The sequence below is a fragment of the Mirounga leonina genome, unplaced genomic scaffold (genome assembly GCF_011800145.1).
Source record: "Mirounga leonina isolate KUSES-001 unplaced genomic scaffold, KU_Mleo_1.0 Mir_488, whole genome shotgun sequence".
Classification (NCBI taxonomy): domain Eukaryota; kingdom Metazoa; phylum Chordata; class Mammalia; order Carnivora; family Phocidae; genus Mirounga; species Mirounga leonina.
Window position 1 is genome coordinate 11,365,173 of NW_023270777.1, and position 12,225 is coordinate 11,377,397.

Consider the following 12,225-nt stretch of genomic DNA (forward strand, 5'->3'; position numbering starts at 1 on the left):
TTGCCACACCAGAAAAGTGCAGCTGAACCGGCCAGCCCCTTGGAGGACCAGAATGCTTCGATTGTAAACCCCTGGGGCCAGCATCTATAACGATGAGGGCCCTTGGGGATCAGTCACATGCTCTACCACTTTCACTTGAAAGAGTAGGGACGGAGGCCTGAGAGATGAACTTCCCACTCAGGCTTCTGCGGTGGGAGGGCTGAGCTGCACACCAGCTCCGTCCACACCAGATGCAGTGCTCTTTCCCGGCAGTCACCCATGACAAATTCTCGGTAATCAGGGCCCTTGTGTGGTGGCCTCACGGCCCCATTCAGGTCTCTCCCTCACCCTCACGTACAGACCAGAGTGAGACAAGAAGCCTTCGAATGCCGAGCACATTCAGAGGTGTGACCTAGATGTCATGGTGAAGGGGACTGTCACTGGACAGGTGCAGCTTGACTGACCTCTGCTTCCTGCTTTCCTCCCTACTCCCATCCCCCTGGCCCAACAGATTGCCAGGCTTCGGAGTGAACTGGATGTTGTTCGAGGCAACACAAAAGTCATGTCGGAGATGCTAACAGAAATGGTCCCCGGGCAGGAGGATTCGTCCGATCTGGAATTGCTGCAGGTGAGAGCAGGGAGGGCCTCATCTTGTGGAAGCTCTGGCCCTGGGCATCCAGCAGTGAGGCAGGATCGGGGCCCAGGGGGACTGTTATGGGAAGGGACTGAGTCCCTGTAGGCTTTTCCTCAGCCTCATGCTTCCTGGGACCGATCAGAAGCCAGTACCAGGCTCTCTTATTTTCCTTAGTGACTTTTTTTTTCCTGATTATAAAATGCCGATTACAGAATGCATGCCCATCAAAAGAAAAAAGGAAGTATAAAGAAGAAAATACTCATTTTCTTTGATTCCAGCACCCACAAATAACCACTGTCGATGTTCTGATGCTTTTTCTTTCAGACTTTTTTTCCGTGTTTGTTTTCATTTCAGATGTAATTGAGATCCTATTGTGTGTACAATGTTGTGTGTCGCTTTGCTTCCTCAACATTATGTCATGAACACTTGTGACAGGCCCTCTTCAACCTTCCCCACACGCAGGAGCCCTTCTAGCCACACTTTGCCCCCTGAGCCAGTCCTGAGACTGAGATGAGGTAGAAGCTTCCTTTCTTTTCCTGAACACTGAGGATTCCAGGCTGGGGTTGGCCACCTGATGGTTTGTGAGCATCTGTTGCTAACTGGCCTCCACGCCCCCTTAGCCGCCCTGCAGATCGGGGGGCACGGCAGAAAGGGGTCCGGGAGCAGGGCTGGCACCCGGGGCCGCCCTCAGACTAGCGTCAGGGATCCTGGCCAGCCAGAGCCAGCAGCCAGCTCTCCGCCACACCCGTCTCCGACGACTCTGGCATTTGTACCAAGTGGCATCTGTGCTGCCCTCAGAAGCAGTGACCTTCTGGAGGTGGGGAGAAAGGATGCTCTAAGCTGCAAGTGCCAGATCTTCTTGTCTGGCACTCAGAGTCGTCAGTCTTGCTCCCCCCTCCGAGTGCCATCCCTCCCACCCCGCTGTTGGCACACATTCGCAGTGTCTGAAGGCCCGGCTCGGGTGGCCCCGCCAGTCCACAGTGCCCCGAGCCAAAGTGACTGTGCCTGCTCCCGGGCCGCTTCTTGTCGTGCCCTCTTCCTCCCCTGAAGCCGTCAGCTCCCAAGCAGCTGAGGGTGGGTGCATACCTGCTCTGGGCCGGACGCAGAGCAAAGCAGAGGTGTGTGGAGCGTGGTCTCTGCTCTGGAGGAGCGCCCAGCCTGGTGCAGGGAGGCCGACCAGAAACAGGTCATCTCCATGAAGCCGTGATATCAGGTTTCTCTTAAAGCCGAGCCAAGTACCCTCACCCAGCCCTAACGAGGAGCCCCGAGTGGCCTCTCCCAGACCTCGCTCGTGACACCTGCAGCCCGGCTAGGTTTGCCTTCGTTCAGCAGGGGCCAGCTGTCCATGTGCCACACGCTAGGGGACCCAGTGTCCCGTTAATGCACCATTGACCTCCATTCCCAGCCTGTAGGGGGAGTTCTTCCAGGCATTAGCTGCTACAGAGGAATCTGAGATCAGTCCAGAAACCGTCCAGAAACTGCGAGGGCCTCTTGAGGCAGCTTTGTGCTGTGTCAGCATCAGAATTCCTGCTGACAGGGGGTTTGCAGTGGACAGAGTTGAGCTCCTGGCAGCAGGGGGTGGGCTGAACAAAGCCAACATGCTTCCAGACAGCCAGAGCAGACCCAGACAGCAAGCATACTCTGTGCGTGTGCGTGTGCATGTGTGCGCGTGCGTGTGTGTGTGTGTGTGTGTTTAAACAAGCCCATCAGCCAAGACAAACAGAACCTAATCTCCTGGCGTCAGCTCACAGTTTTCAAAAATAGGTTGCTTCCCATGACGTTTTCCTTCCCTCTGTTTTGTTCCAACTCCAAGCCTACCAGCCCTCCCTGCTATCTTATAAATCAAACAGAGAAAGAATGGTTCTGGGTGCCAGTGGGAAGCTGGCCTTTCAGCACGGGAGATTCAGGAGTCAGGCAGCTCTGTGTGAACAGCCACACTCTGCTGGCTCCTGGCCTCGCTCCTCAGTCATCCCTGACATCTCCCCTCCTCTTCTTCCCTGGGCAGTCGGAGGCAGTCTGGGCAGGGGCTCCCAAGGGCTGGGGCCACCCCAAACAGCCCATTTCCCACATGGGAAAATGACACCAGCTGCTTGGGAAGTGATGGGATCAGAATGTGCCCTGAGGACCCCTCAGTTGAGCTGGAGGGCAGCCAGATTGCTCAGGGTAGAAGCTGTCCAGAGCTCACAGTGCTGGCCAGGGCCGTGGAAATAAACCCATTTGTCACCAACCCAAATGTTCACGCCAACAGAAGCTGCTCCCGACTCGAGTGTAAATTGCTGGGTAGGAGGCAGAGGAAATGCAAAGAGAGGAAATTGGAGGTGTCAGCCCCGGGATGCACTGGTGCGGCGGACTGCAGTCATGGGCGGTAATGTCCCGAATTGCTTCCTGCCTCCCTGAAGGGAGACTGAGGCCACTCCTTATGCTGTGCCGGCAGCTTAGCTAGAGACCCTGAGGAAAACTGAGGCAGGGTGCCCAGAGGGAACACTGTGCCGGGGCGGAACCCTCCACTCCCTGAGCTGGGACAGACCTTCTAGGCAACTAGTCCAGCTCCACCCATGTGTTCAGATTAGTGCCCACCTCATTTTTCTTAGCATTTTCTTGACGAGACAGGCTGTTTGTGGGAGCCCACGGAAACACTTCTGTTTCCAAATGCACGTCCTGGTCAGACTTTGGGAAGCACCACAGGAGGGCAGAAAGAACCACTGGGTTCACGTCCCAACCACTGACAGGCTGGACGATACTGGGTAGAGCCTGGAGTGATCACACTCATCTTGGAAGGATAGAAATCGTCCATTTGAGGGGTGCCTGCATGGTCCAGTCCGTTAAGTGTCCAACTCTTTTTTTTTAAGATTTTATTTATTTACTTGAGAGACTGAGAGCAAGAGAGCACAGAGGGAGAGGGAGAAGCAGACTCCCTGCTGAGCAGGGAGCCTGATGTGGGGCTCAATCCCAGGACACTGAGATCATGACCTGAGCCAAAAGGTAGCCGCCTAACCAACTGAGCTACCCAGGTGTGCCTAGCATCCAGCTCTTGATTTCGACACAGGTTCATGAGATAGAGCCCCGCATCGGGCCCCCACACTCAGCTCGGAGTCTGCTTGAAATTCCCTCTCTCCCTCTCCCTCCGCCCCTCCTCCTGCTCTTGCTCTCCGCCCCCCAAATAAATAAAATCTTTCAAAAATTGTCCATTTGAGGTGGCCAGCACAGTGCCAGGCACAGGGAACTCATCATAAGTCAGAGCTCCTGTGATTATTGTTAGTACATCCTTCTCTACGGCAGGCTAAAGTCTGTCTCCTTACAACTGCTACCCTGGTCTGTCTGCTTTAACCACAGAACAAAACAAAGTCCTCTTTCACAATGTAGGTCCTTAAATATTTGAAGACTGCCGTGAGCCCTGCCACGGCCCGGCCTGTGCGGTACAGATGTGCCTGTTGGCAGCCCACCTTGTAGACGAGCTGGCAGTTCTCAGCAGGAGCCTATAAAATTGAGAGCTTCCATCAACCTAAAATCTTCCATCCCTCTCACAGAGCTGGTAAGCCGTATCTTCCCTACCCTGTGTGTGGGCACTTGGGTTCAGGCCTGGTATTTGAGACTGCATGGCCATCTCCTGAAGTTCACGTCCTTAGCTGCCGCCTGGGAGTCCGGTTTTGGAAATCTTTAAAGATTCTGAGGCTGTCATCCGGTACTCTCCGTCTCTCCCAAATTAGCCTCTTGAGCTTTGTCTTCAAATAATAACAACTTTTAATTAATCCAGTGATGCCCAAATTGGGCATTCCTGCATGGCCATCCATCAGGTAGTAAAAGAAGCTCTCTTCCACATTGTTTCTTCAAGTAGCAGATGGTATATCCCCTCTTGCTGCTTGCATCTCGTTTCAACAAAAACCGGGATGTCCAGGACCATTTTCTCTAGAGAGATCTAGTTTATTCTCCACGTTTAGCTTCATTATTCCCCCTTCTCTTCAACAAAGAGTTTCTTCTTCTCCCCGCCCCCCCTTTGCCGCTATAGAAAGCGGATCTTCAGGACCTTATTCTGTGTTCCTTAGAATTTGGAGAAGGTTCAGAGGAAACCCATAAAGATGATTAAAAGACTGTTTTGCGAGGTGGGGATGAGAATGTCCCTTGAAGAAAAGATAAAGGCATTGGGATTAATTAGACAGAAAGAGGCTATTTTAATATGTTCTGATAGATGGAGGGCTTTTGCACAAAGAACACTGACCAGCTGTTCACCCCCTCTGTTGAGAACCGGACATAGGAGGAGGCCGAAGCTGAAATCTTCCTCGTGTAGGACATGCCTGTCCTGGCTGTTGCATGGTGGGAAGGATGACCGGGGCAAACTGCGCGCTCTTGTGACTTAGGATCAGAAGAAAGTCAGGCTGTGTGGCTGCTTTAGAGGGGGACATAGGCAGTGGAAGGTCTCCCAACTGCATCTGCCATGAGTCTGGCTGCCGGTGACCCCACGGAGGTCTTGCAGGCGGCCAGCTGGTGTTTGGTGGCAGAAATCTCAACACGCTGCTTCTCCTCCCCCCTCTTCGATCCCTTTGTCTTTTTTCTCACTGTTTAAATTTTTTTTTTTTTTTTTTTTTTTTAAGATGATGACATAGGGGCGCCTGGCTGGCTCATTCAATGGAGGGTGTGACTCTTGATCTTGGGGTTGTAAGTTCAAGCCCCATGTTGGGTGTAGAGATTATTTAAAATAAAATCTTAAAAAAAAGAAGATGAAGAAGAAGATGGTAACTTAAAAGCTTGAAGGAAGGAGATAATAAAACTTTCTGCAGCGACCCCAGGACATCCTTGATTTGGAAGCTCCAGGCCAGATTCTTTGGTCCAGTTTATGAAAGCTCTTTGAAAGGCTCCTGGGTGCCCCTCTGGGATCAGAGCATTTGAGGCTCTGTCCATGGGGTCAGGGGCTGTCTCTCCCAGCGCCCCAGCTGAAGGCTGTGGGGAATGAGGAGGCAAGTACAAAGGGCAAAGCAGATGTTCTGGGGCTTACAGTCCATGAGGTCACCACATGGTGTGCCCTTGGGTCTCATTGTTCCTGCAAGCTGAAGTCATAATGTTAGAGCTAGCAGAGGTCTCAGAAATCATCTAGCACTTCCCAAGCATTTCTGTAAAGTAGGGGGACGCTTTTCTCCACAAATAAAATTCCACAGAGAACTGTAATGTTTCAGAGATAAAAGCAGAGCCATGGGGTGGGGTGTCCCAAACCCCATGCCATGGAGGCCCCTCAGTGGCCCTCTGCAGGGTTTTACCACTTCTCCAACCCCCTCTCCTACCCGGGAGAAACAGGCCCAGAGGGTGCTGGCGGCCTGGAGAGCGGACCTGGACATGGCTGCTTGCTACCTGCCGCTTGGCGCCCAGCACCCAGGAGGCCCTGGGCTCCACTGGGGGCGACTGAGTCCAGCCCTGCCCTCTTCTGTCCAGTGGTTCGGTGCTTTGGATGCTTGGAGCCATGTTCCTGAGACACTCTCTGCAGTCGTTTGGATGATCCGGTTTGGTTCTCCCTTGACGCCGGTGGACCGTCCTTGAGGCCTGCTCTTCTTCCCAGGCTTCCACTGAGTGGGGTGGGGGTGAGGGCTCTTGCTCATTTATTGGAGAGACACACGAGCCAGAGGCGCTGCTGGAGGACCTGTCACCACATGGGGCAGCAGCACCAAGCAGAGGCAGGTCCAGTCTTGAGGAGGAAGGGGCTGGGGGGAATCCCCAGGAAACAATCTGGGCGGATAGGGAGATGGGTAGCTGGGTAGACACATGGTAAGCTGGAATTGTAAAACGTTAATGGCGGGTAGAATCTAGGGGTTGGGTGTATGGGGTCTACTATAACACTTTAAAATCTTTTCTCTGCATTGAAAATCTTGTGACTAAGCGTTAGGGTGGGGAAACATTCTGGGGCCTTGAAGGATGAGTAGGAATCTGTCTGATGGAAAAGGAGGAGAGGAACATGGCAAGCAGAGGGCTGCCTTCTCAGGGGCCCCTGAGCAGTGAGGGCTAGTGCCTGAGGCCGTCTGCTATTCTAGAAAGTCTGACGTGTGTTTGGAGAAGTCCTGTGCCTCTGGGAGGTGATGCCGCCAGCTTCTGCCAGGGTGGCCTAGGACCTCTTTCTGTTTGGAATTGGCCTGCAGTTAGGATAGGAAGTCACTGACCTCTTCCCTGTCCTGGGCCTGCCTGGGGGTGGGAGTGGGAGCTGCCTTTGCTGGAGGGAGTGGGCCTGTAGCTGGGGCTCAAGATCCTTTTGCTCATCAGAGAGTTTTTTGCGGACACCTTGAGTACTGGTCTCCTCTCTACGAGGCACATACACATCCAGGAAGGGATCCAGGCACTGCGCCTCTTCCCTCTGTCCGCCACCCCCGCCGCCTGTGTCCCCAGGCTCTGTCTTTCCCTCTTTTCCGTCCCCACAAGCTTTGGCTGGTCTCCAGCATGTCTTCCAAAGCGCTAGGCAAGATCTGCTGCCCAAGAATGTCTTTTTTTCTTTTGGTTAATGGGGGCTGGTCTTTTAAAGTGAATCTGAATCCATGCTCCCTTATGGGCCCTAAGCGGGTGCTCCCTGCACTCTAACGATATATCATAAATATAATTATTTACGTTGTTGACTTCAGTCCTGGCTGTTGGAATCCTTCTCGTGATCTGATGTGATTGCTTTTTTCAGAAGTTGATTTGTGTGGGCTTTGGTTTTGTTTTTCGGTTTTCGTCTTAGCCCTCGCTCGTGAGCGCACTTTGTTTCTGTAATTAGGGTTTCCGCTGGGCCCTTGGCTTTCCTGGGTACTGCGACTGTCCCAGCAGTGACTGGATTTGACCTGTGGGTGTGTACCAGCACCCATGGCTGGGATTGTGGCAACCCATCACTGAGTTCCGGCCAGGCTCCAAGTCCCAGGCCGCTTCCCGAATGCCCCTCTTATGGCTGGCCAGGGGATCTAGGAGCCGTTCACAGTGGTGGAGAGTGGACATTTCGTGGCATTTCACTCTTTCCTGGATATGGTGTCCTGTGCAATTAATTTTCAGTATTTGCCTCTTGTTACTCTAACACATGCATGTATGTTTAAAAATGCTTACTGCTGGGTCACTGGGGTCTGGGACGAATCCTGGAGAGGGAAGATTCGATTCTAGGTGAAGGAGAATTGCCCATTCCTCTGAGTGGAGAGAGGGCCAGCAAGAAGGCTAAGCTGGTGTAGATCCTGAGTGAGGACGGTGATGGGGAGCAGGTGGTCTGCACAGACCAAGGGATCAGAGCGCCATAGAGTTGAGGTGTCCCCATCCTTCCTCCTCCAGCCTCAGCTTGCTTCTGACCTCCACCCCTCTGCATCACCTGCTGGTGGGAATGCTACTCCCCGGGCGCAGCTGGTCCCTGAAGCACCAGGTCAGGGGTTGGGAGAGAGGAGTTGTGAATCCCCGGTGATTTGCTGACAGCCCCTTAGTTCCAGGATCACTCTGCCTTCTCCCAAACCTAGAATGGGAGTCTTAGGAGAACCAAGAGTGGGACTGTCTTCATAGAAAAAACTGGAAGGTCCAGATGCTGGGCTTGCTGGCCCTATGACCAAGAGAGACTGACAGCAGCATTCTGGTTGTACAGAGGGCCAGCAACAGGATAGAACGAAGACAAAGGCAGTGTTTCCATAACCAGCCAGACGGGGCCCAGCAATCCAGAGGCTCTCCAGTGAAGCTTTTTTTTTTTTTCTTCCGGTGAACACCAGACTAATCTAGAAACCTTCTGTCTTGACAACTACAGCTATAGTGGGGTGATTGTGGGATGACCCATGTGGGTTGGGCCTCTTTTCTCAGCTGCCCCTGCTCTTGGGGAAGGAGCCCCCACAGGCTGAGCAGCCAGGGGAGGGGTGACGGCAGAAGCAGTTTCCAGACCTGGTGGCCAGCTGGTCATGATCTGCTTATTCTGTGATTGGCAGGTCTGTCCCGCAGGATCAGGCCCAGGACACTCATTGTCGTCCAGTGGTGAAGGGGGTGTGTGTGTGCACACGAGTGTGTAAGGGAACACTATTTAGAGACCTTGGACTAGGTGTGGATGGAAGGAATGCAACTTGCCTTCATTAATTAATTCTCTCCAAAGCATTTAGGGAGTAGCTCCTGTGTGTTGGTCATGGATGCTGGAGAAATGGGGCCAAGAGATGCCAGCCCTGCCCTCAAGGAGCTTCGGTATAGAGAGAGGAGGCAGATAAGGGGCCCAGCAGTAAGGCCCCTGTGTGCTGAGCGCAGTGTTGCAGGGCACTGTTGAGCCCTGGGATTCCCTGCTTTATGTTTGGCCACGTCTGTGGTCGACTCAGCAGATGATTACTGGGCCTTTTCCCCGTGTGTGGCGCAGTGTAGGGCAGGGAAAGCCTGTGGAAGCCAGGCCAGAAAGTGGTAAGCGTCTGTCTTCAGGGGAACTGTCCTTCCAAGGGTAGAGCGGGCTCCAGTGGTGACTGGGGGTTCATCGGAGTCCTCTTTGGCCAGCCTGGAAGACATGTCAAGAGCTTGCTGAGCTTCTCAGACCTCAGCGAGATACCACGTGCTACCGAAATGTACCTAATACAGTCATAAAATACACTCCTGTTGTTGCTGGGAGCGTAAATGACCTGGTCTCATCTTTTTGGAGGCTCTTCAGCAATTACCAGTCCGTATTCTAAGTGACTGTATACCCTTTCACCCAGAAATTCCACTTCTAGAAGCTTGTCCTATGGAAGTACTGGCACAGATGTAGGAGCCTGTGTGTGTACGAATGGTCCTTGCCACACTGTTTGGGTTGGCCAGAAAGAGGCCTTAAGGCAGTGGAAGCACGGGGAGATGCTTCATGATACACACACACACAGGTGGGGCCGGCCGTATGAAAGCGACGGGGAGAGGTGGTCGAGAGTATTTTGTTGAAGAGAAAAAGCGAGCTGCAAAGGATCACATTCTTAGACGTAAAGGACGCTCTGTACAAACACGTGCCGATGTACATACAAGAGTACAGAGCTATGGACCCTTGTCTGTCCATTGAAAAAGAGCTTCCTTCTTCTGGGGCAGCAGGAGATAGAGAGGGGCCCTCCACTTTGCATCCCACCCGTGGCCGGCTTTCTCAGACAAGCGTGCACTCCTTTGGTGACTTTTAAGAATTGACTCACATTTTGCCCGAGGAAGTACAGTGGGACACGCATCGTCCCCAGCAGGCTAGCCAGAGGCGTGTGTGTTCCCTAGGAGCTGAACAGGACCTGCCGGGCCATGCAACAGCGCATCGTGGAGCTCATCTCCCGCGTGTCCAATGAGGAGGTCACCGAGGAGCTGCTTCACGTCAACGATGACCTCAACAACGTCTTCCTCCGCTACGAGAGGTGCGGGGTCCCTTGTCATCCCTCCCAGAGACGGTTGCCAGTGGAGGGATTTCTCTCCCAAACAATGTGGAGAGGGAGAGGGAGTGTAGGGTTGGAAAATGCTCATCAGAGATGCTAATTTGTTCCCAGCTGACAGGGAAAATGCTTCTTGTTCTCCTGGGAACGGAGCAGCAGGAAAGTGACGGGCAGAATTAGGCTCTGCCCTTTGCAAGCCTCAGGCTGCCCTGCCTTCCCCACTATCCGCCCCCCCCCCCCCCCCGGGGCCCATGAGGGGAGGGCCGAGGCCTTGGGGCCCGGGAGCGTGCACCTGCTCCTTTGAAGATCCTTTGAGTTTGAAAAGGATTAAAGGGGGGAAAAAATCTCTACTAAGGAAAAAAGATTTCCTCTTTGCCATCTTTAAAGAAAGAAAAAGATTTTTCCCTCGCTTTGCAAATGTCAGTGTGTCTAGAGTATTCCAAAGAAGGCAGGGTGTAAGTGCCGGATGCTGCTGCTGTTTAGGGAAACACACACACACACACACACACGTTCATTTGAGTTCTTTCTGCAGCCAAATCATTTTTGGATTTGAGGTAACCAGCTTGAAAGTTCTTTTCCTTTTCCAAAGCCTCTCCTGGGGAAGGAGTTGCCAATAGGAGGTAATGGCAGGCACGGTTCCCAGAGCATCATTCGGGCATGTGTGGCTCAGGCTTCTCCCAGCAAAGGCACCAGAAAGCACCTTGACCAGGCCAACCTTCTCCCAAGTCTGAGGCCTTCCACCCTCGGAGACTTGGGGCCCTGGTCCCTGCGCTGACTCACAGTGTGATGATCTGGCATCATTTACGATCAGTGTGACGGGGCTTAGAGGGAGAATTTGCCGTGGGTACCATGACCCCGGGCCTTGTCTTAGTAGGGATGGGTGGTCCTGGGTCTATCCGACAGACAAAGAAACCTCTGCAGTAAGAATGTGGGGCCACCCAGGGGCCCCGTGTGTCCTTTGGAGATTAGAAGCAGATCTGGGGTGCCTCGACTCCCAGCTCGAGACCCCTTGGTTTTGCCTTGTGGTTCTAGTTTCTCTACTTTATTTTATTTATTTATTTATTTTTTTTTTTTTTAAAGATTTTATTTATTCATGAGAGACAGAGAGAGAGAGAGGCAGAGGGAGAAACAGGCTCCCCGCCTAGCAGAGAGCCGATGCGGGACTCGATCCCAGGACCCTGGGATCATGACCCGAGCCGAAGGCAGACGCTTAACCATCTGAGCCACCCAGGCACCCCTAGTTTCTCTACTTTAAATGGGCTTGGCCTGTTCACCTCAAACCCGTTTCGGCCCTTCCTGGGATAGGAAGACGCGGGCTAATGCGAGCATTTTCCCCTGAGTCTGCCACACCTGAGTCTGCCACACCGGCCTGACCACAAATTCAGAGACAAAGCCCTGAGGTGCCATTCTGGCTTGAGTGCTGTTGATAAGACCACTTGTCCCTCCAAGATGGTGTGAGAAAGGTACTCCAGGATTAGAAACTTTTCAGATGCATTAACATTCTCCTCCTCCTCATGGGCCATGGTTCATAAAAACACACAAGTCTCTCGAAACCGCAGTGGACACACATCGCCTAACCGGACTGTCCCTCCTGGGGATCCCTACTTACCAGGCACTGAGCTGAGCAGATCTCCGTAAAGGCTGGTTTCTCCAGCCTCTAGCTGCAGAAGGTCTCTTAGCTACCTCTTTGCCCACAGCGTCTTGGAACTTTTAAATGCAAGGGCGGCCCACACAGGTGCCTCACAAGTGCTCTTGTATTCCCCACCTGGTGGGTATGGGACAGGAGAGGCTGTCTGTGGTTGCTCCTAGCCAGGTCCCGTGCGCAGCTACTGGGGAGCCTTTGGGCCAGGCCAAGGGCCTGTGCCTGTCTTCCTCTTCTAGGTATCTACCCTGTGTGTGTCCCAGGCCCTCTCCTCCAGCACATTGAGCTGAGGGCATCTTAGTGACAGGCTAATCATGCCTAGCACAGCTCTATGAAACAGAGGGGGGGCTGCACTTCTTGCCTGGCTTTGGAAATCGGTATCTGAGCCTCTCCCAGGTCAAGTGGTTGGCCCCGCCCCGCCCCGCCCCGCCCAAGGAGCAAAAGGAGCCCTCTGGGCCCAGAGCATGAGGGGACAGCTGGGAATGCTTATAATGACCTCCTTATGATGGGATGTGCCAAACAACACCTTCCTCCCCCGCTTCGTGTGCTCGTGGGTGAGCCTGGAGGCTGATCCTCCAGAGGAAGGCACGGTAAAGTTGGGGGGTAGAGGGGGACCCACCTCCCATGTCCCCCAAATGGCCCCAATTGGTTTCCTTTTC

At 53.3% G+C, this 12,225-nt stretch overlaps 1 protein-coding gene and 1 long non-coding RNA gene across 5 annotated transcripts in view; both read left to right on the forward strand.

The window, feature by feature from the left end:
• Positions 1 to 12,225, forward strand: part of TOM1L2 (target of myb1 like 2 membrane trafficking protein) — a 119,936-nt gene that overhangs the window by 88,834 nt on the left and 18,877 nt on the right. For all 4 annotated transcript variants that reach the window (XM_034989743.1, XM_034989744.1, XM_034989745.1 and 1 more), the window contains exons 7-8: positions 491 to 607; positions 9,776 to 9,909. In XM_034989743.1, coding sequence (XP_034845634.1) covers positions 491 to 607; positions 9,776 to 9,909 — 251 coding nt within the window. The remainder of the gene's footprint in view (positions 1 to 490; positions 608 to 9,775; positions 9,910 to 12,225) is intronic.
• Positions 614 to 4,479, forward strand: LOC118000151. The gene is made up of 2 exons (XR_004676392.1): positions 614 to 2,978; positions 3,977 to 4,479. It is a non-coding gene; the product is annotated as an uncharacterized LOC118000151 (long non-coding RNA).